General features: G+C 42.3%; 1 protein-coding gene across 7 annotated transcripts in view; it reads right to left on the bottom strand.

Annotated features, from left to right (window-relative positions):
* LOC122556119 (TRAF2 and NCK-interacting protein kinase-like) overlaps positions 1-24,631 on the bottom strand; it is a 264,784-nt gene that overhangs the window by 24,862 nt on the left and 215,291 nt on the right. For 4 of the 7 annotated variants that reach the window (XM_087993378.1, XM_087993379.1, XM_043702585.2 and 1 more), the window contains 5 exons: positions 23,943-24,203; positions 21,189-21,295; positions 19,846-20,021; positions 17,329-17,426; positions 432-631 (listed from right to left, as the gene is read on the bottom strand). In XM_087993378.1, the coding sequence (XP_087849504.1) occupies positions 432-631; positions 17,329-17,426; positions 19,846-20,021; positions 21,189-21,295; positions 23,943-24,203 (842 nt within the window). Of the gene's footprint in view, positions 1-431; positions 632-12,682; positions 12,707-17,328; positions 17,427-19,845; positions 20,022-21,188; positions 21,296-23,942; positions 24,204-24,631 lie in introns of all 7 variants that reach the window. The other 3 variants (XM_087993377.1, XM_043702584.2, XM_043702586.2) reach the window with 1 other exon arrangement.

Raw genomic sequence — 24,631 nt, 5'->3', positions numbered from 1 at the left:
TACCCAATTATTACCTTTTTGTTAGGTCTTCCTCACTGCTCCAAGTCTCAGGATTAATTGTGCTGCACTTCCAAACAATTTTAGTAATAATCTTTCAGTTTTGGCTGTTGCTAATCAAGTTCCTATCTCTAATTGCTCATGTGGAGATGGTTTTGACCTGCCTTTTTGACAAGTGAGTGACTTGCAAGGCCATTTTAATGAAGAGTCAATCCCATTGCTTGGAGCTTACACTTACACATAGGCCCAGACTGAGAAAGGATCACAAATTCCTTTCTCTAAGTGACATTGTTAAACCAGCTACTTTTTTTTAAGGTCAAAACATAATTTCATCGTTATCAACGCTGAAATTAGTTTCTCATTCCATGCTTATTTACTTAACTGAATTATGGTATGCTCTGTGTGGGGTAACTGGTATTTAAGACTTCCCTTACATTATCCTTGGAATATCACTGACTGGGACTGTCCCATCCTGTGCCTCATTTTCTGCATCTTCTTCCTCCTCCTCCTCTTCCTCATCCTCACTGCTTTCCAATTCTTCACTAGACGACGAATAGTCAGTGACTTTAATTGGAGGTCGTGATGACTCTTCATTACGAAGCTCCCGCAATTCTTTGGCCAAAGCTGTCAAGTCCTAACAAAATAAGTAACAAAAATATTGATTAAATAAACTTATCAAAAGCTGGGAAATTAAAATTTCAATCAGTATTCACAAGAAACAAAACGCGACAAAGCAAAGCTTTGGCATTCGAAGATGGAGAGGTTTTGGCAATCAAAGGCTTTTCTCCAGAAAAGGCTCAAAGCAAGACATCAGGGAGTGAATTTGAATAGGTCATTAGGACGAAAGAAATGTTCTGTGTCAAAGTTGTCAGAAAGCAGCGAGTTTTCCTTCAGATTTTCTCAACAGTTTGTCCAATTTCCAAGACTAACTAATATTTTAGTTAGTTTTGTTTTGGAAATATTTCCACGGAGGCATTATAGTCTGTCAATGGTGTTCTGTTATTTCAATCTTGAACAGCATGTGTATGGGGTTATGAAAGATGACAGAAGTCAATCACCATTATCTTAGGGAAGGAAGGGAAGTTAATGATCACGATGGTTATTTGGGCCAGCCAATCACCCACACAAGAGTTGGAAGGCAGATGACAGAAGAGACCGAGGACATGAGGGCAACACAGAGCTTTTGTGTTTGAAATCTGTGTAAAGTTCCAGGTCCTGCAACTTCAATAAGGTTAAAAGAGGGCCCCATGCAAATAACCTCTTTTAGGTAACCAGTTACTCGCAAGGTACATTTTCCCTTCCGTTCCTTTCCTTTGATAGTGATGGAACTCAGTGCCCTCTTAATTCAAAGAAGTCCACACTAGAGATAGCAATCACAACCAAAGATAGGAAAATTGCTTCTGAATGGCTTGAAAGATATTAGGACTGTGCTATTTGTTTGCTCTATTTCCCCAAAATTCTTGGAAATATGGTCCCATAACACAAGTACAATCTGCCACCAGTGTAAATAACCACAATCCATTCAGAGCTACAACCTTTTGATATAAAGTAGAAGGTGTACCAAGTACCAGCATGGCCCAAACCTCTGCACCTAATACCCAGCAAACATTTCCTCTTTTCCTTTGCTAAGGTTGACTCCATGGGACATTGAGGAGATTTGACAAAGTTGTTGACCACCAGCAAGATGTGACTCCTCAGAGGCTGACATCCATTGTCTTATCCAAGGACCCAATGAGAACATATGTGAGGACCAAGCTACTTGATTACTTAGGGCATCCTGCATCTTTATGGAGGGGACCAACAGGCTTACAAAGCAATAGAATATGGCCGCATTACAGGGCAACTATTCGAATAATTATACTCAGTATGGAACAGTATGCAAGCATAGAAAAACAGCAGTGCATGGGTTCAAAGGGGGAAAACATTGTAAAAAGGCAAAAGTAATGGCTCTTCACTTAAATATACATAGTATTCAAAACAAAATTAATGAATTAGTGGCAGAAGTACAGGTTAATGGATGTGATTTTATAGCCACTATGTTGACATGGTTACGAAAAGATCAAAATTGGGAATGAAACATTCAGGGCTATGTGAATTTTTGAAAGGCAATACTGAGAGGCCTGGGTACAGTGGACATGGAGAAGATGTTTCCACTGATAGGAGGGACTAGGACCTGAAGGCACAGCCTCAGAATGAAGGGCCAACCCTTTAGAACTGAGATGAGGAAGAATTTCTTCAGCCAAAGAGTGGTTAATCTGTGGAACTTATTTCCACAGAAGGTTATGTAGGCGAAGTCATTGGAAAGGAAAGGATAACAAAAACGTGTAACTGTAAGTCGATTAGCTTAACATTTCTCATTGGGAAAATGTTACAATCTATAAAGGATACAACATTAGAGCCTTTAGAAATATATAATATGGTCAAGTAGAGTCGGCATTATTTCATGAAGGGAAAAATCATGTCTGACAAATTTAGTTGAATTCTTTGAGGAGATAACAAGCAGAATAGATAAAGGGGACCAGCAAATGTATTACATTTTGGATATTCAGAAAGTATTTGGTAAGTTACCACATATTAGGCTGCATGATAAGAGTCTTAGGAGGTAAAATATTAGCAGGAATTGATTGGTTAACTAATAAAAGACAGAGGGTGGGGGCATTTTCAGGATACCAACTTGTAACTACTGCAGTGGCTCAGGGATCAGTGCTGTGATGATAATTATTTACAATGTTACTAACATGGATTAGGAAAGTGAATGTACTACAGTAAAGTTTAATGGGAACACAAAGATAGATGGGAAGGTAATTGCCGAGGATGAATCAAAGAGGCTGTAGAGGGATATAGATAGGTGAAACAAGTGGTCAAAATAACTTGGCAGATAGAGTATAACATGAGAAAATTTGAGATTATGCAGTGTGGAAGAAAGAATAGAGGAGCTAAATATTATTTAATTGGAGAAAGACTGCAGAAAGCTGTAGTACAGTAGGATTTGGGAGTCCTCATCCATGAATCACAGAAAGCTAATATTAATTTTCAAGGTTATAGGAGATTTAATGGAGAATTGGCTTTTATTTCAAAAGGAATGGAGCACAGAAATAGGGAGGTCTTGCTGAAACTAAACAAGACACTAGTCAGGCAACACCTGGAATACCATGAACAGTTTTGGTTCCCATATCTAAATACATATACGTTGGCATTGTAGCAGCTCAGAGAAGGTTCACTGAGCTGATCCCAGATGTGGAGGGATTGTCTTAGTAGGATAGGCTTGTGCTCACTGGAATTTGGAAGAAGGTGACCTTATTAAAATATGCAACATTCTTACGGGGCTGGACAGGGTAGATGCAGAGAGGCTGTTTCTCTTTCTGGGAGCGTCTAGGAGCAAAGGACATAATTCTAGTGTAATGTATGAGAGTAAGGTCCATTTAAAACAGAGATGAGAAGGAATTTCTCCCAGAGGGTAGTGTATCAGTGAAATTCTTTGCTGCTCTGTGTTATAGAGGCTGGGTCACTAAGTAAATTCAAAGTTGAGATTGGAGACTAAGAAATGTGCATCGAGTAACTCACCTCCTGACTCTACAAAGCCTGTCCACCATCAGAAGGCACAAATCAGGAATGCGATGGAATATGCATCAGCACAGCTCCAACAACACTCAAAAGCTTGATAATGATACATCACAAAGCAATCTGCTTGATTAGCACCATATCCACTCTCTCCACTACTGATGTCCAATAGCAGCAATGTGTACCATGTACAAGATGCACTGCAGAAATTCATCAAGGTTCCTCAGACAGTACCTTCCAAACCCATGACCACTTTCACCTTGATGGACAAGGGCAGTAGACACATATAAATATCACTGCTTGTGTGTTCCCTTCCAAGCCATTCACCATCTTCACTTGGAAATATATTGCCGTTCTTTCAGTGTAGTTTGGTCAAAATCCTTGAATTTCTTCACTAATGATATTTTGGATCTATCTACAGCAGTGCACTGCAGTGGTACAAGAAGGTAGCTCACCACCTCCTTCTCAAGGGCAACTAGAGATGAGTAATCAGCGCTGGCCCAGGGAGTGACACCCACATGCAATGTTTGAATTATTGATGTTTCATTCTAGCTAAACGATACAGAGTAGGATAGGAGTAGAATTCAAAAAAGAGAAACTATGCTCAAATTGTTGTCAATAACATTCCTGCCTCTTCTGATTAATTTCCACTAATCTAACCACATCAGTGGTTAGAACCCCTCCGGGGGAGGGATAGGCTAATTATAAGAACTCTTGAGACAAGTTCAGCAATGGGGGTATAATACAGATTGCCATTTCTTCAATCAGTATTGAGGAGCAATCTTTTCATTACCATAATAGTCATAATAGTCAAAGCTTTCTTTGCTCTCTTGGGTCACATACAGTTTGTATAATGAAGACATACTTCCTCATATGCTATTGAAGATTAACACCTTGACGAACATTATTAAAAGAGCTGATTTTGTCACTTTCACATTGTTCTTTGTCGTATCCTGCTGTGCACAAGTTAGCTGCCACGTTACAAACGTTGACAATGTTTTAAGAGATACTCCCATTGGCTGTGAGGTATATTGGGACAGTTTGAAAGCTGCTGCAGAAATTATATATTTTTAAAAATTACAAATTTTGTCTGTATTACTCAGACTTCATGCAGTCACACTGATTATACACGTTAGAGTAACTGGTGAATATTGGAATGAGTTACACAACCCTTCATTTAGAATGGGATCAAAAACCCATTGTGCATACTACTCAAATTGATATAATTGGCATAACCCCCATTCACAGGCAGTCACTGCTGACCTCTCCCCTAGCTGATGTTTTCAGAGCTCATTGTGGCACTAGACTTTACTCCTGTTTTTAATAGTGCAATAATGTTCTTCCTAACATTTCTGTCCCAGGGTTGCTACAGTGTTCCAGTGAAGCTCAATGTAAGCTGGAAGAACAGCACCTTGTTTTCCACTAAGACATATTACAACCTTCAAGGCTTGACATTGAGTTACAAAACAATAATCCACAAAATCTGCACTCCATAATGATCACCCTTTCCTCCCCTAGCAGCCTCCTCCCTCATTGTGTATTCAGTTTACATGGGGTTGCTCTTTGTAGATTATCTCTCTCTGCCATTATCACTTACTATTAACATCCACTATTTCTCTTTATTCATTCTCTATTAAACCTCTTCATCTCACTACCTCGATCCTCCTTAAGATTTTCTCTAACAATGAGCTTTTTAACCAAGGTTTTATCAATCCATTAAGTGGTTTGCCATCATATTATGTTTGATAATGTTCTTATGAAAACCATTAAGAGTGTTTTGCTACCTTAAGGTTGCTAAATAAAGGCATTGTTCCAGGAGTCCCAGACTAACATGCAGGAATTGAAATTCTATTTTATTTTGTTGGTCTGATTCACTTCAAATTCAGCGAAAACCTTCAGCATTGTCCCAAAGAGTTTCAAACTCAAGTCACTTTGCAAAGCTTGATACAAAAACACAGCAAAGGTGAGTAGATAGTCTTCCACAGCAAACACCACAAACACAACCACATCCAGCATGTCAACACATTACAAGAACAACTAATTATTCACACAACACCAAACCACTGGAACACTGAGGAGGCCTGAAGTGCAATTGGTCAACTGAGCAGCACCTTTAAGTTGTGTTCAGCCTTTGAACAATTGCATGAAGAGCAGGCAGTTGTGAGGGTGGAATTCATGCACAGTTTCAGCAATACAAAAGCACCTGAAGCATCAAAGGTTAAAACACACATAGCCTGTTAGGTCAGAGTAGGCCACTGTGCCTCACACGCAATACATGCAGATGTTCAGAAGCTAGCATTTGCAAAGCATTACTCTTACCATTTCTCCCTACATTAGTGACCGAGGGGTCAGCATGGGGAGAGGGTTCAGGGAGAAAGAAAAAAAATAACTACCACACGACTTGGCAAAAGAAAACCAAAAGAAACTCAGAGAGGGTTATTCTGTGAATCTCAGTTATCCTTCGATTACTCATTAATTGTCCAGGTTGGGGTGATGAATAGTGTGGAATTCAGCAGAGAACAGTAACAGTAACAGTATATGGAAATGATCATCGTTTAGCCCAACAATCTGAGCCATTTCAAAAGTTCAGCAAAAGGATTAAAGAGCAAAGGAGATGCTTATTTATTACATTCTGCAAAACACAGCCTGAAGAGGCAATGGCAGCAGATTTAATAATACCTTTCAAGAAAGAATCATAATATGTATTTCAATAGGAAAAAAATGCAGAGATATGAAGATAAAAAATGGAGTGTGGAAGTAATTAGATAGGCCTTCCAAATAGCCAGCACAGACATGATGGGACAAATGGCCTTATTCTGTGCTGTATATTCCACAAACTAATTTTTTCAAGATAATTTTGATTTTGTTGGATTGGCCTAAAATTAAGGCCCCAATCTGAAGACATTCAAAGGATCACAGAGGTTGACACAATGATGCTGTTGTGTTCTCTAATCTTCATCCAGAAATCAACAGAGATTTTGTTTCAAATTGAAAATAGCTGCACTGTTTCTTCAAACTCCAAACACACAACTGCAGGACACCTTGCAGTAATTAAAGAGTTGGTTTCTGCAGAACACAGTCTTGAAGGCAACTACCTGGTGCATCTCCCTCAACTGGGAGGGTCAAAGACATCTTCAAAATCCCAGCCAGAAAGCGAGAAGACAGAATAAGTTTCCTCCATCTTTTAACCCTGAGTACCACATTGATAGGGTTGCTTTTTTAAGAAGCTGTGCCAATCTTAACCCTGCCAAAATACAGTCTCTCCTTGTAGCATGGCCTGAAGAGATAACTGAATGTGCCCAGAACTACCACAAATTGGTGACTGAAATGTCAATTTCAATTAAAATGAAATCTTGGGCATTGGCTTTAATTGATTAGATAACAGAATGGGATAATCTGGAAGGTTATATGAAATTCTGAGGGAGAGGAGGAGGCTAAATTAATTGGGCTGAAATGGTTTGTTTCCTTAGCTTTGAATGTTATGCATGGGGATTGGGTTGGGAGGAATTAAGACAGTTTATCAAGTGACCATAGCTTGAAAGTGCTAAAGGGTTGAGGCAGTATTGGGGGTGGAGAACGGGATGTACGACCATCATTAGTCATGTTTTTTCTAGCTGTCTCACACGTGGAACACAGCCTTTTGGTGCGAACGGCAAGATTGAATAGTTTGCTACCACTGGAGTCCTGAATGTGTCAGAGGGCTGCTGCAACCAAGGAAAACTCTCCCAACCCCATTGTCTTGATCCCACTGCCCAACTAAAGTTTGAATTTTTGCAAGTATAACCAGTATTTTATTGGGAGAAATTTCCAGATTTTGACTACACTTCAACACAGAATTATATTATCGAATCCCTATAGTGCAGAAAGGGGCCATTTGGCCCATCAGGTCTGTATCGACCTTCCAAAGAGCATCCCACCCAGACCCAGCCCTATATCCCCAATAATCCATCTAACCTACATATCGGGGAAAATTAGCATGGCCAATCTAAATAAGCTGCACATCTTTGGACTGTGGGAAGGAACTACAGCACCCGGAGGAAACCTATGCAGACACGAGGAGAATGTACAAACTCCACACAGACAGTCACCTGAGGCTGGAACTGAACCTAGGTTGCTGGTGCTGTGAGGCAGCAGTGCTAACCACTGAGCCACTGTGCTGCCCCAAAGAAGAGGTTTGTGAAGACGTTTTCTGGACACACCCCCCTGATGTTTGCCCTGGCTCTAATCTGATCTTTTGCACATTTGTTGTGGAGTTTTCCACAAGAGGAAATAGTTCCTATCCATCCACACATTTAAATCCTTTAATGATCTAAAATGCCTTCATTCAATCGTCCATAATCTTCCAAACTTATATCATTCAAACCTAGGTTACGCAACCAATCTATGCAATTCAAGTTTCTAAGTCCTGATATCATCCTGGAGACTATAACTGCTAATGATGATCTCAGAAAAAAAAGTGCCAATTTCCTTTCCAAAATTGCACTGTAGCTGCATTACTCAAGAACTGAATTAAACCCAGCAGCCAAATGCTGCAAAAAGCATCCAAATTTGGTCTGGATTTATACCTAAATTCCTCTTTTGAAAATTAAAACGTCAATTAATTCAGAGGACCTGAGGAGATACCCAGCCATTAACACCAAACCACAAGAATCAAGGTGGGAGAGAAGTGCCAGGGAATAACAGAGAGCATTGGGCTCACCTTACCAGGTTCCCATCCAGTGGTTTTGATGCAGGGAACTGTCAACACCTCGCACCGCATCCCCCCCACCAAACCCCACCTGCCAATTCCCCCAACCTGATCTGGACAAACACCCAAATTAACAGTGAGACCTTCATGTCTCCTGCAAACCTTTGTTGGAGATTTACAAGCTTCTTAAAGAATCTTGGTGAAGCAGATTGCTCACTTACCATAACAGACCGTACGATATAGGAGCAGAAGTGGGCCATTTGGCCCATCGGGCATGCTCCTTCTTTAAGTGAGATCATAACTGATATGATAATTCTCAATTCCATTTCTTCTGTCTTTTCCCTATAACTCTGAATTCCTTTCTTGGTTTAAAAAAGCTATCTATCTCAGCCTTGAATATAATTAATGATCCAGCAACTAAAGACCTCAAAGATAAAGAACTCCACAGGTTAATTCACAGCTGAAAGGAAACGTTTCTCCGTATTTCTTTTTTAAATAGATGAGCCTTTTCCCTGAGTTTACACTCTCTAATCCTAGACTTTCCCACAAGGAGAAACGACCTTTCTATCTCTATCCCATCAAGTCCCGAAAAATGTTGTGTTTTTCAGTCAGGTCTCCTCTCATTCTTCCAAACTCTAATAAGCACAGGCCCAACCCACTTGACTTCTCCTCATAAGATAATCCCTCCATACCCAGTGTACCGTCTCAAGACTGCCTCTAATATAGCGTATCTTTCCTTAGGTAAGAGGACCAAAATTCTTCAGAGTATTCCAGCTGTAGTCTGAGTAGTACCTTATACGGCTTTAGTAAAACCTCCCTAATTTTTATGATTTGTCACCTTTAAAATAAACAGTCCATTTGCCTTCCTTATACAGCAAATGGCAGTATCCTGAGTAGTATCAACATACAGATGGACCTAGGCGTACAGGTTCACAGTCCCCTGAAAGTGGCAACACAAAGATAAGGTGGTTCAAGAGGCTTATGGGATGCTTGTCTTCATTGGCCAGGGCACAGTGTATAAAAATTGGCAAGTCATGTTACAGCTGTATAGAACTTTAGTCAGGCCACATTTGGAATATTGTGTACAGTTCTGATTGCCAATTTACCAGAACGATGTGGAGGCTTTGGAGAGGGTAAAAAAAGAGGTTTACCAGGATATTGTCTAGTTTAGAGAATATTAGTTAGGAGGAGACAAACTTGGTTGGTTTTCATTTGAACGTCAGAGGCTGATAGAAGTCTGCAAAGTTCTGAGGCATGGCTAGAATGGATAGTCAGAGTCCTCTTCCTCGGGTTGAACTGTCAATTTCTTGGGGACATAAGCCTAAGGTAAAAGGAGGAAAATTTAAAGATATGAGAGGCAGAATTTTACATGGAGGGTGATAAGTGTTTGGAAATTGCTGCCAGAGGGGGTGGTGGAGGTGAATATGACAACAATGTTAAAGATGCACCTTAACAGATACATGAATAGACAGAGAATACAGGGATATGAACTGTAGAGAGACAAAAGGTTTTTAGCTTAGCAAGGTGTCTTGTGTCCATGCAGGCTTGGCGGTGCTGTACTGTTCTTTGTAACATCTAATTCAGCCTGTCACACAAACTAAAGCCCAAGTTAGCCATGCTCAGTAACATGGTTATTGGGATTTCCCCCAATGTGTTGTAACACATTTTGACTCAGCAACATGGAGGGCAGTGTGTTCTAAGGCAACCCCTAGAAGATATTGTTGGACCTTGAGAGGCAAAGTGTAGGTCCGACTCAGGGCAGCAACTGTTCACAGAGAGCTAAGTAGGGAGTTTAATTGCATCAACAAAGAGCAGAAGGACTACTGTCTCCATGAAGTAATTATGGACTGAACCTCTCACCATTATGGTCTGACTCAACACTCCACACAAATTGGGTCCAGAATACACGAAGTTGGTTATGCATGGTAACATTGGTCTCTACCCAGGCAACCCCCACTATACTCATCCTTAATGCACGGACACACAAAGGTAATCCCTCCTTAGAAAGCACAACAATGAATATTTTCATACAGGTTAGTGCATTAACAATGGGAACAAGATAGTTCTGTTGATATTAAAAGATTACTGCCCCAACCTGACAGTCCCTTCTCAAAATCTCACACTTGTCCTCATATCCAGATTGGAATTTTGGGTTTGCCAAGCTTCCAGAGTGAGCCTTCAGGGTTAATCTTCAAGATGCTGTACACATAAATGTGAGGCTTTGATGCATTTTGGTAATCCTTAGAATTTAACAGTCTTACTGAGGTTGAGGTGCAGACGGATACAAGAGATCAGACACAGAAATCATTAAAAGCAGTTACGCAGCTTCACAGGGTGGTGCTCCAGTGGTAATGTCACTGGATGAGTAATCCAGAAACCCAGTCCTATTTTTCTGGAGACCTAAGGCCAAGCTGGAATTTGAATTAAATTTAGAAATCCAGTTAGAAAGGGGATTTAAGTAATGGCGATTGTATAACCATTGCCAATAGTTGTTAAAAACCCATCTGGTTCACTAATATCCTGGAGGGAAGAAAATCTGTCATCCTTATCTGGTCTGATCTACATGTGGCTCCAGACCCGCAATAGTGCGGAGAAGTGTTAATCGGCCTAGCAGCCACTCAGTTCAAAAGCAATTAGACATGGACAATGAATGCTAGCCTTGTCAGCTACACTCACACATCATTAAGGAACAAATTTTGAAAAATGCTGTCCTGTTGATCATTGACAGGGGCATAATATTCAAAAGTAAGAAGTTTATATGAAACCTTTACAGAAGCTGCTCAGACCATATGGAATATTGTGAACAGTTCTGATCTCTACATTATTAAGGTATTGTGCAGGCACGTGCAAACATACAATTTAGGAACAGCAGTAGGCCACTCTGCCCCTTAAGGCTGCTCCTAAGATCATGGCCAATCTGATATGGCGCAACTGCAAGTACAGAAAAAGATAGACACGGATATTAATGAAGAGGTTGGACCAAACAGGAAAGATTAACCAGCCTGTGATTCATTTAGTGAGAAAGAGAGGCCTGAACCAGATAGAAGTTTTAAGGTTACATTTTCAAAAGATGAGCTGACCTCTCTCCCTATTTTTCTAAAATTGATTCACAGGAAGAGACATCACTAGCTAGGTCAGCATTTACTGCCCATCAGAGAGGGCAGTTAAGAATCGAGAGTGTTGTGTTGGAAAAGCTCAGCAGGTCTGGCAGCATCTGAAGAGCAGGAGAATTGACGTTTCGGCATAAGCTCTTCCGAAGCGGGGATTCTCCTGCTCCTCGGACGCTGCCTGATTTGCGATGCTTTTCCAGCACCACACTCTTAACTTTGATCTCCAGCATCTGCAGTCCTCACTTTCTCGCAGTTAAGAGTTGACTACATTGCTGTGCATCTGGAGTCACATGTAGTCCAGACCAGCTAAGGATGGCAGTTTCCTTCCCTAAAGAACATTAGGCAACTAGAAGGGTATATCCAACAAATTGACAATGGATTCAACGGTCATCATTAGAATCTTAATTCTAGATTTATTTTTAATTGAATTCAAATTCCATCATCAGCCATGGCAGGAATCTCAGCTGGGTCCCAGAACATTCCCTGGGTCACTGAATTAACAATCCAATAATAATACCAAAACGCCATTGCATCCTCCATATATTCCTTTTGTACAAAGACATCGCCTCATGTATAACTATGCACCCTGGAGGTGGGTGTATAATTACTGGACATTCTGGAACTATGCTAGAACATTGATAACCATGAGTTCTGAGGCTGGGGTTGGGTGCCAATTTCGAACAAGGGTCTGGTCGCTGAGGGCACCAACATTTCTTCTTTCCAAATCTGATTGGATTGGCAGAGTGGTGTCACCACTCATAGGTGGGAACTGATCTAGTGCCCATAAATATATGAGAGTCATGATTCAATCCAATCGGGAAGTCAGGAGAAACCTTTTTACCCAAACCGACGTGAGAATGTAGACGTTGCAACAACAGGGATTGGTTGAGGTGAATAGTATAGATGTAGTTAAGGGGAAAACATGAGGGAATAGAAAGATACAGAGATACGAGTGACATGAACTGGGGATGGAAGGACGATTATGGATAGTAAAACATCAGTGTAGAGTAGGTGGGTTGAATGGCCTGTTTGCATGCTGTACAATTTATTTAATTCCAAGCAGTGAGAGCAGGCCTGGAAGAAAATTGACATTCATTTCAAAATGTATACCAATCTCACCAAACTCTTCTGTTTCTTAATTATGAAATGTATCAGAGCTGGGAATTTGACCAACAAGAGTGACATGTCCAACCTGAGCTGGCCATTCCATTCTTCACACCCTTCTTTTTGTTCAAAGAAAAGGAACAATATAAAAAGCTCACAATGCCATCATGGTTTGTTGCGAGGTTTCATGGTGTGTTCTTTCTGCATGAAAGATGGCACTAACCTCATCTATTGCTTTCTTATAACTCTGAGAAGAAGGCAAAGTTAGTCCAGGATCGAGGCAAGAGAGAAGTCAAAGAAACAAAGAGATAGCGAGAGAGAGAAGGAGAGAGAGAGAGAGAAGGTTAAGAGACAAAAGGAAAAAAAGGAAATGTTAGTTCAAACACCAAGGATCAGTTCAATCAAAAAATAAATCACAACAATGCTCTGCATAATAAATAACTCCAGCAATCCGTGTAGTTTCAATTTCCAACAAGGTTACTGATTTAGGGGAAAAATGGGCAAAACCAAAATGGTGCTTGAATTCATGCTTGCTGGCAGCTGCCTTTATAGCCAAACAGGTCATTTTGATGCCATGCACCGAGACAGCGCAGATAAAGTGACAAGGCAGTGTGCACACTTCAGGGACACAGAGCGGGTCCTTTAGAGGCTCCTCTGAAGCCCCAGAGCGGGCACTTAATGCATCTTCACCGCTCACAACAGTTATTGAATATCGCGAAGTTGGTTGGTGGATGTGAGATTGTAGTGGGGCAGGGTGGGGTCAGTGCAGGTGGGAAAACTTCAGGAAGCCAAACCTAAATTTATTTTGCATGCAACTTCCCACACTGACCAGCAGAGGTGCCTGGACAATAATCAGAATCAGTAAAATCTCAGTTTAATTTCCACCTCACTGGAACCCACATTTTCATATTTGAACAGCCGGTTCAAACTGTAATAAGTTAGACATCGTACAGTCCCTCGTGCAGTGCTCTACAGTGCTCCATGGTCAGAATTTATATCCTTCTCTATGGCATGTTTGTGGTGGAATGGGGGGCAGGGCAGTGGGTGAGGAACCCCACCCCCATACCACCAGTGACAGCCTTCCCACTCTGTGGGCAGTGGATTCGCTACATGGCAACCTGTTAAACCACAACAACGCGACGGTCGGAGGAGGATCGTCTTATCTTCCGACTGGGAACCCTCCAACCACAGGGGATGAACTTGGACTTCACCAGTTTCTTCATCCCCCCTCCCCCCACCTTGTCTCAGCCGAATCCCTCCAGCCCGGCACCGCCTTCCTGACCTGCAGTCTTCTTCTTGACCTCTCCGCCTCCATCCTACTCCGACCTATCACCCTCACCTTGACCTCTTTCCACCTATCACATTTCCAACGCCCCTCCTCCAAGTTCCTCCTCCCTACCTTTTATCTTCTCCTGCTGAACACTCTCTGCTCATTCCTGAAGAAGGGCCTGTGCCCGAAACGTCGAATCTCCTGTTCCCTGGATGCTGCCTGACCTGCTGTGCTGTTCCAGCAATAAAGTTTCAACCTGTTAAACCCTGTTGGTTTTGCTTGTGGGAATACCCCAGGGGGATATGGGGGGTGTGGTTGCTGTCCCTTGTTGAAAGGCAATCAGTGCTGGAACAGGGGTGTGCCCTCCCCCTGCCAGAATGGGAGAGTGTCCGAGAAGAGCCACCCTCTGCCCTCGTGGGTGACTCCCCTTCCACCATCATTCACCTGCTTTCTGCTTTCATCTTGGCCATCTTGGGACTTGGGTGGGGTGTAATACCAGAAGCAACCACAATCTCCTATTGGTACTGTTGAGCAGTTAAGAGCTGCCAACCTCTGATAAGGTGGCAGCTCTCAGTGGTTGGGAATTCTATCTCAGGGGTCTTTAATCCCAGGGATGTTCCTCCACTACCCCGTTAAATGTCTGATATGGAGTTATTTAATATGGCAGACCATACTGAAAAAGAGGCAACTTGAGACTTTTGTTGTTTTCAGGGCAAAACCCGTGGCCCCACTGTTCAATACTGATAGCACTTTTTTTTCTCTGTGTTTTATAATATATATTTTCACGAATTCATTGAATTGTTTTCCTTATTGTTCAAAACAAGAGGTTCTTTTAAAAAATCCAGTTCCGTTGGCTACATGATCACTGGGTCAAGGAGTTGTGTTGAAGCATATCTGGAATCGCACACTACAGGATCAGGCCAATCAGCCCATCATGCCTATGCTCACTTTTTATGTTCAAACAGAGTATTTGACTATTTCTAAAGCAGAGGTCGATGGACTTCTTGTTAAACAAGAGTGTGAAAGGTTGTAAGGAATAGGCAGAATGTAGTGTAACCACATCAGCCATGTTGTTGTTCAATGGTGGATCAGACTGGAGGATCGTAATGGCAGCTAGCTTGTATGTTCACATGCTGGTCAAGAGAGAATGGTTGTGAGTGGAGGAAGGTTGATAACAGGGGCCCCCATGGATCAGTGTGGAGACATCTGCTTTTCCTGATCTATATTAATATCGTAGACCTGGGTGGATAGGGCACAATTTTGAACCCTGGGGATGACACAAAAGCAAGAAGGGTTGGGAACTGTGAGGAGGATAATGATTGACATCAAGAGGACAGAAAGAAGCTGATAGAAAGATGGCTATATGACCAATGCAAATGAATACTGTGAAGTATTGAATGATATATTTTATTATAAAGAATGGGGAGAAGCAATATTAGACATGAAGAATGCAATTCTAAAGACAATGCAGGAGCAGAGAGCCTTGAGCATATTGTGCGCAGATCATTAATGGTGGAATGGCAAGATGATAGAAACTAATAAAGCATCAAGTGAGCTAGGCTTTACTAATAGGGGCGTAATGTACAAGAGAAAAGAGATTATTATACAACCAAGGAATAAGAATAGGCCTGCTCCACCATTCAATAAGATTGTGGCTGATCTGACTTTAACTTCAATTCTACATTCCTGCATACGCCTGATAACGTTTCATCCACTTGGTTATCAAGAATCTATCTACGTCTTCCTTAAAAACATTTCAAGATTCTGCATTCACTGCCTTTTGAGGAACCTTCATTAACTTACTCCAAGTCTTTATAAACATTGGTTCAGCCTGATTTAGAGGGGGTGGTTCAATTTTGAGCACCTCACAACAGGAGTTATGTGGAGGGAGAGAGGGCAAATTGTCCAGAATGGTATCAGAAAAGATGGATTGGAGAAGCTGGGGTATTTATCCTGAGAGGAGAGAGAAGGTCAAGACAAAATTTGATTGATCAAACTCATGAGGAGTCTGGACAGAGTAGACTGGGAGAAGATGAGTGCAAAGATCTAGAACTAGTGGGCACTGGGTTAAGGTGGTTGGTAAAAGAATTGGTGGCAACAAAGGGAAAACCTTCTCATGCAGTAAGTAGTTTGGATCTGGAATGCACTGCCTGAAATTATGATAGAGGCAGATTCCTGGAGTGGCCAGTGGTGCAGTTGTAATATCACTGAACTAGAAATCCAAACACCCAGACTGAAGCTCTGAAAGTGTGGGTTTGAATACCACCACAGCAGCTGGTGAAACAAACATTCCCATTTGTAAAATCTGGAATATTGGATGGTGAAGAAAGTTATCTAACAGTACATCAGAAACTTGATCAACTGGGCCAGTAGACTGTAGATGGTAATAAATGCAATGTGTTGCATTTTGGTAAGACAAACCAGGGCGAGACTTATACAGTTAATGCTAGGGTCCTGGGGAGTGTTGTTGAACAGAGACACCTACTGGTGCAGGTGCATAGTTTCTTGAAAGTGGTCTCACAGGTAGACAGGATGGTAAAAACGATATTTGGTACACTTGCCTTCATCAGTCAGAGCACTGAATACAGGAATTGGGACATAATATTATGGCTGTACAAAACATTGGTAAAGCCACATTTGGAGTACTGCATATAATTCTGATTGCCCTGTAATAGGAGGGAAGTTGAGAAGGGAAAGATTTTAAAAAGGGACCTCTGGGGCAATCTTTTCACACAGAGGTATAAGGAAAGATCTGCTAGAGTAAGTGGTGGAGGCGTGTAAAATTACAACATTTAAATGACATTGGGACAGGTACATGAATAAGAAAAGTTCAGAAGGACATCTACCAAATGCAGGAAAATGGGACTAGTTCAGTTTCGGAAACCAGGTTGGCATGGATGAGTTGGCTGAAGGGCCTGTTTCTGTGCTGTATGACTCTCTACGTGGCCAGTCTCTGTAACGGTGCCAACAAAATTATCATTGTAAAAAGCCTTCTGATCCAAGAATGTACTTCAAAGAGGGGGAAATCTACAATCCTTACCAGTCTGGCCTACATGTGACTCCAGACCCACAATGATGTGGCTGACTCTGAACCGCCCTTTGGAATGGCTTGGCAAGCTACTTCAGTTCAAAGACAATTATGGATGGGCCTTGAAAGAGCAAGTCAGTGATTCGTGGTTTTTAAAAATTAAAAGAGTTGAATAAGATCCTGAACAGAAAACAAATTTGCTGAGCTACAAGGAAAAAAAGGACTAGGCAATTTACTTTTGGCAAGAATTGCCTGGACAGAATGGGCTGAATGAGCTCCCTCTGATTCTATGAGGCACCAAAAGAGATATATCTGAAAAGGAAAAACATGCTGGGCTACGGAGGAAGAATCGGAAAAAGTGCATCTAAAGGGTAGCTTTTTTTCAAAGAGTGGCTACAGGCTGAATTAACTCTTTCTGTGCTGCAAGTTACAATTATACATAGATGAACACTGGGAAATAACTAGTCTGACATTCTACGAGCAGCAAGCGCATCCAATTCACAGAGTAGATGTGTGAGTGGATTTGTGTTTATGGAGTACGATTTAGTATGAGGTTTTGAGGAATGCTTACAGCAGGTCTCCCAGGCCGTGTCAACTCCCGGCCCTCTTCTGGTTTCACTCGCGAACTCTCGTGAGGGAGAACTGGTGATCCTTCAGGCTTCCCTGTTCCTGCAACATTACAAGATCACCACACTGAAACCTGCAAAAACACTTCCAATAACAGCAATCTGCATTTGTAAAGCACCCTTAATGTGGTAACATGTCCCAGGAATCACAGGAGCTGGCACTAACAAATTTAGACACCAAGACCCAAGAAAGAGATATCAGGTCAAATGACAAAAAAACCTGATCGAAGGGGTTTGTTTTAGGAAGTGTCTTCAAGGACGAGGGGAAGTAGGGAGGTTTAAGGAGATGATTCTCAAGTTTAGGGTCCAGGCAGCTGAAAGCATGGCTGCAAAAGGTTGAGAAGTTATAATCAGGATACCTCAAGAGGCCAGAATTGAAGGAGGGAAGAGACTGAGAGGGTGTCGGACTGGACTAGATTGCAGATGTCGGGGTGGGTTCATGGAGGAGTTTGACCATGAAGAACAGAATTTAAAAATCTGCATATGAAAAAAAAATCACCTATTTAACATTAGAAATAGAGGACATCACATTTTTAGCACTCAAATATCCAAAAAAATTATTCAGCACCAGAATTTGGTGTGTTTTTGCTTAAGGACTAGCCCTCCTTCAAATCACGGAAAGTTGAGGGTTTTCCAGTCTCTCACAAGTGAATGTTTAGCTGAGATGGTTTCCCAGGGCCTTATCTAGCAGTGCACACAGATAAAGATCCCAGCTGCATGTTGTCTCAGAATAGGAGACCTAATAATATTTGATAGAAATCTAATGGACCAAATGACCTCCTCCTACAATTCAGTGTGCTGTTTTGCGTTGCAAGATCCAAAATTTGAACCCTTTCCAGACTGTCCAGGAATCAAAACAGCCAGACTGACACCTGGCTGGGGAGTCATTAAGGAAATTGCAGATTTAGAGAAATAGACTATTTGGCCTAACTGCTCGGTGGTAGCCAATGCTTCACAGGAGCATTCATAACCCCCTCTTCCCTTCACTTTTTATTCCTTTTTCCCTCCAGTATTTATCCAGCTACTCCTTCACTGTGTCTATGCTACTCACCTCAACCACTTCCTGTTGTAACAAGTCCCACATTCTCAGCTTCTTTGCTGATAAAACATTTCCTTGAATTCCCCTTCGAATTCATGAAGGACAGTCCTATAGTTATAAAACTCTCATTTTCAACTCTCTCACAAGTTGAAGCTTCTTCTCCACTTCTTCCTTAATGAACCTTCTCAAATTTTAAAGCCTGCTTTTTCTGTACTCATTTAGTCATTCATGGATATGGATCTCCTCATCCTATAATTCAGTGAAGAGCATAGGAGGGCATACCTAAAAATGAGGTGTCAACCTAGTGAAGCTACAACACAGGACTACTCACATGCCAAACAGTTAAGGCAGAATGTCGTAGAAGGGCTAACTGGTCTCACAGACAATGGATCTGATTTAAGCTCTGCAGTTAGTTCCTACATATTCGGTCATGAATGGTGGTGGTCAATGAAACAAAAGGTAGCAGAAGGGGCTTCCACACATGAAATGTCCCCATGACTGGTGACTGGGAAATTTAGCACATCCGTGCAAAAGTATTTTGTGACAATCTTTAGTCAGAAGTGTCGAATTGATAAATTATCTCAGCCTCCACTGGAGGCCCCCAGCGTTATCAACCAACTCAATTCATTCCACACGAAATCAAGCCAATGGACTGACTTGGCAGCTCACCACCACCTTCTCAAGGGCATTTAGGGGTGGCCATTAAACACTGGCCCAGCCAGTGACACAGACATCCCATGAATGAGCAAAAAACGACTTTAATGTTCAGAGGAGGTTCATTAAGGCAGAAGTGGAGAAGAAGCTGCCATGTGTGGGAGCATTCAAAATTAGAGGTTATAAATATAGGATCAAACTTTATAAATCCAATGGGGAATTCAAAAAAAACCTTCTATACCCAAAGATGGTGAGAATGTGGAACTTGTTACAACAGATGGGTAAACACATTGATGAGGGAGCTGGATAAACGCGAGAGAGAAAGGAATAGAAGGATCAGGGTGAGGTGAAGAGGGAGTTTGGTCAGCTCCTGCGAAGCATTAACTCTAGCACAGAGGAGTTGGGCCAAATGGCCTGTTTATCTTAATCTATTGAATTGCCTTAATTTGTTCCCCAACTTGGGGAGTGCTTCTAATTCCTGGACATTTTGGAGTGCAACACAGCACACAGTTTGCAGTGAGTCAAAATCTAGCATCTACATAGCCACTAGTGTTGTACCTAAACAATGTTGACATCTCCCACTCCACACTTCAGTCCTTCCCCAAAATTCATTTCTCTCATCCTCCTTTTCACCCTCCCATTCACCACGTCCCCAAAAAATGATCCGCATCCTTACCTTCACGACCTATCATTTATCCCTCCTCCACCCTCACCCATTCCTTGCTGTCTCCCTCCGCCCTCCCTATAACCTCCGTTCAGTCCTTCTTACCCCGGATTTGGTTGCGCTCATTGGATCCACTTTGGGAGCCTGGTTGGGAACTGCTCTGGGATCCACTCTGGGAGCCAGGTTGGGAACTGGGAGTGCTGGAACTGGATGAGCTGCCACTGCTGGTACGTTGCAGGGGGGTCTCCAACAGGTTCTCGTTCTTACGCAAGTCGGGATTACTGCAAGGGAAACCAGATAAGGGTCAAAGCTAAGCATTCCGCACTAAAACAAAACTTCTGGAAATATCTCTATGAACAGCCCAGACCCATCACAGAGACTGAGGGACTGGACATTGACTGAGGAATCAGACACTAGATACAGACTGAGGAACCAGAGACTGGACAGAGACCCAGGGTCCAGAGACTGGACAGTGGCTGAGAGACTGGACAGTAGAGAGACTAGAAATCAGAAGATGGGATCAGAGATGGGACAGTGACTGAGAGACCGGAGACTGAGGGACTACAGAGTGGACAGTTACTGAGGAACTGGGGTGTGGATAGAGACTGAGGGACCACAAACTGGACAGAGACTGAGGGACTGGAGTCTGGACAGAGACTGAAGGAGTCAAGACTGGATAGAGGCTGTGGAATTGGAGACTGGACAGTGACTGAGAGACTGGAGTCTGGACAGAGACTGAAGGAGTCAAGACTGGATAGAGGCTGTGGAATTGGAGACTGGACAGTGACTGAGAGACTGGAGTCTGGACAGAGACTGAAGGAGTCAAGACTGGATAGAGGCTGTGGAATTGGAGACTGGACAGTGACTGAGGGACTGGAGTCTGGACAGTGACCAAGGGACTGGAGATGGACAGAGACTGAGGGACCAGAGGCAGGACAGAGGCTATGGGACTGGAGACTGGACAGCGACTGAGGGATTGGAAACTTGTCAGTGACTGAGGAACCAGATACTGAAATTAAGCCGAGGGAATCAGAGCCTGAACAGGTCCCAAAGAAGATTGTGGTATTAGTATAACGTTACTGGACTAACAATCCAGAACCCAAGCTTGACGTTCTGGGGACATGGGTTCAAATCCCAAAACAGCAGATTGATAAACTTGAATGCAAAATAAAATGTAGTAGAAAACCAAATGGCAATCATGTAACTACTCTCAGTTGACATAAAAAAGAAATTCAGTTCACTAAAACAATCACAGAGAAATCATTGACTTCAGAACTGGTCACAGAGGGTGAGAGCTGGAGGTCAATGAAGATGGGAGAACACACAGAGCCACTATATTACTACAACCTTGTCTCATCAATTCTGAAATCGCAAACCAAAACAAATTTGCTGCAATGTCTCCCAATAACTTTAGAATTATTCAAAATCCTTCCTTCATTCTTTATTACCTTGCTCTGATTAACTGGGCACTGGGCCGATTAGCCAATCCACTGCTGTTTCCGGGTGAACTCTTGCGGCCAGGTGCTGGTGAGATGGATGTTGTTCTCTGAGGGACCTGATAATTAAAAAAACAAGGTACATGATGAAGAACAGTGAGTCAACAATGGGGTCAACAGAGAGATGAAAAAGGCAATCATGTGGTTACTAAATTGGTCATAAAGGAGAGAGAAGTGCAGAATTTCATGTCAGAGTCAATCTTTATTGTGTTGCTGAAGATTGGCGATGACCAAATTGAGATCTTTAAATGACAAAGAGATTTAGTAAGGTAGGCAGAAAGAAACCATTTCTACTGGCTTGGGAAAGTTCAGAACAAGGTGACATAACTGTAGAATTCAAGCTCGGCACTTCATGGGAGGAGTAGGGATTGTTCTCCTGGGAAAGATATGAAGACATATGAAAGTATATCAAATCAAAAACAGTTTAGATTGAGTACACCTCCTTAGCTACAGAGAGTGGAAATCTGGAACTCTGTCCCTTGCCCAAAAAATCTTTAGAGACTGGAGCATTCAGGGCTGCAATTGGTAGGTGTTTAGATGGATGATGTGAGTGAGGTTTAGAGAAAAGGGCAGGTGGAATACAAATCAGCTGTGATCAAATAGAACGGCAGAACAGGTTCTGGGGACTGATTGACCTCTCTCTGTTCCTATCACTGAGAATGATTGGAAACAATTTTCCATTGCCAGGTGGACTGAATGAGACCATATATTTTGTGAACGTTATACCGAGACTTGCTTAGGAAGATGCTTCATCCTGAAGTGAGTCACCTTGACCCATCAAGGCATAGCTTGGAAAGTGGTTTCCAACACTTAGTGATTTAGACCCAACAAACAGATTTATCTCAGCATTGTAGTATCAAACACCATCTCAGAAAGTGCTTCATTCATCCACAATCAATCACTCACACTGAAGTGCAGCATTAATATGCAAGCAGATGTGGCAGCCATTTGTGCAGAGCAAGACTTCAGAAGCAGCAATGGGATGAACATTCAGTGAGCGAGCTTCCTGGCAGTGTTATCAGAGAGAAGAATGTTGGAGCTTATGATAACGCATAAACTCCCCACAATGGTAGAATGGGATTTTAATTTCTGTAGAGGGCAGGTGCATGGTCATCGTCATTGCTTGGCGGTGGATTTTAAAGAAATCCCTGTGAATAACTGCTAATGCCATTTATGCAAAATGCACCTTACATCATAAAGCAGAGTGTCTTGGACAATACAGCTCTTCCTTACACAGCACTGAGTGTCTGACCAGATTATGAACTCATGTCTTGGACTGAGACTTTAACTGAGATCTGTCAACATTGTGTAAGAATGCCACGAACTGATTTGAACCAAATTCCCAAATCCCCACACTGACTCTTGGGTAAGCAATTTGGGGAGCTGCCAAACATGGAAATATCTTTCAGGGTAGGAGTTAACTGTTGAATACAACTACAATTAAACCCTCTTTATGATTATGTTTACTTGACAGGTATTAACTGTGGATCTCTTCAGACACCAGATAGCATTTGAGAATCTCCACAGGAATTCTCTTTGGAATAGGAACAGTTAAGGAACGATTCATTGGAGATGTTCAAATTCTCAGTCTATTTCCCCGACTTCAGATTCACCAGGCAAAATAGGTAAGGCATTTTGCTTATCAGCTTTCAAATGATGTGGAGAGAGAACTGACGGGCTGAATGACCGTCTACTATACTGCAAACTAATGACTCTGACTAGAGAAGCAGAGACTCTTCTCCTTGGAAACATATACGGGGACACTTGCAAGCAGTCAAAATTATGTCCAGTTTGGATTGAGTACATAGGAAGAAACCATTACCAGTAGTAGGAGGATTGCGAACCAAAGGGAAACGGACTGAAGGACAATTGAAGGAAAGAAACATAGGCAAGAGGAAACAATTTGTTTCTTTTAAGCAGCAAGCTATGTTGATCTGGAAAACTATTAAGAAGAATGGGAAATCCCCAGAGTCCTTTCCGCGAGACAGCACAGGATTGACGGATTGTCTGGCTTTCTTCTGAGCTGCACAATTCTATAGAAACAGTATTAACAGTCCCAAAAGAAAAACTGAATAACCTCCCACATTCTATTAGTCTCAAAAGCAAAATAACAGCAGAAGACTGGAATACCTGAAGATTCAGACTGACAATGTGGCTCCAGATATCTCATCCCTTTCATTTGCTGAGATGCTGACCTAACGTTCCACCACTGGATGGTGCTAGACCAGGATGCCACCAGCCTGGTTGGATTTGAGTATCTTACTAATACTAATGTATGGTACACCCTAAACCTATAGTATACCAACCCTCCAAGACTGTCCTAGGTCTCCAGAAATCAAAGATTAGCCCGGTCACAAGCAAAAATCAAAAACTAAAAAAAAGAGAGGCTTATTTAAATTGCTGCTAACACTTTCTCTTATTTGTTCAAAAAATGTTGGGAGATGGAGGGGGATGAGGACAGGTTGTTGGACAGTCAAAAACCATCAATTTGCAATCGAAGCATGTATTTATGTTTTAAATTGGTAACGATAAGGTTGGTGTCTGGAATAGTAGGCTTACTGAGACATCAGTGACAGGGGCTAGGTGTGACTGGGGGCCATGGGCTGACAGCTCCTGGAATAATGTCAGGACTTGACCACCCTACATTGGCCTCAGTACAGCCTTACAGAGAGAGAGATGAGGTATGATGCACGACGAGTTGATTACCTTGGGTGGGGTGTCCTCCTCTTGCCTGTGCCAAACGTTGCCCCCACACTTTTCTTCTCTTGACCCAATGCGGGGAGGGAGGGGCGGGGTTTCTGATGTGGGGTCGGAGTTCTGCCGTGGCATTTCGGCACGATGTGACACTAGCCCCTCTTGTGAATGGAAAGCGCTGGACATACTCTTAGTTGGCTGCTCGTGAAGGGACTGGGAACCCGTCATGGAAGTGCTGTGCGGTTTCAAAGGAACCAGGTGAGCTACTTGGACCTGCGCAGAAGGAAATTAGAGTTACCTCCCAGATCTGCAAATCCATGACATCATCTTGTGGCGGATTGAGGCCAAACATAAGGTGTTTGTCACACACACACAGAGTGACTATCACAAGGAAGGGAATTTCTGTGCATGAAAATAATGGAGCCTTATCCTCTGGAATCATTGGAAAAGCAGCTAGACACAATGATGATGGGGTGAGGGTAGGTGGGTGATGGGGGGGTTATTGAAGAAAGGAGACCAGGCGGCTTTCCTACTTTCCTTGAGGTCACTAATGGCCCTGTCTCCTGAACTTTGACCTTGTGTTTCACTCCTTCCTAACTCTTATCTTCCAAATGTTTCTCCATTCCTGTTATCTTATTCAGACTTCCCAGGATCAAGCTCCAGTGGATGGGATTCAAGGGCATAAGACTCCAGCAAGATTT

This window comes from Chiloscyllium plagiosum, unplaced genomic scaffold (genome assembly GCF_037043375.1).
Source record: "Chiloscyllium plagiosum isolate Xiang-an unplaced genomic scaffold, Cpla_swu_hap1 HiC_scaffold_13, whole genome shotgun sequence".
NCBI classification, from domain to species: Eukaryota; Metazoa; Chordata; class Chondrichthyes; order Orectolobiformes; family Hemiscylliidae; genus Chiloscyllium; species Chiloscyllium plagiosum.
This window is presented reverse-complemented; position numbering and strand designations above follow the sequence as displayed.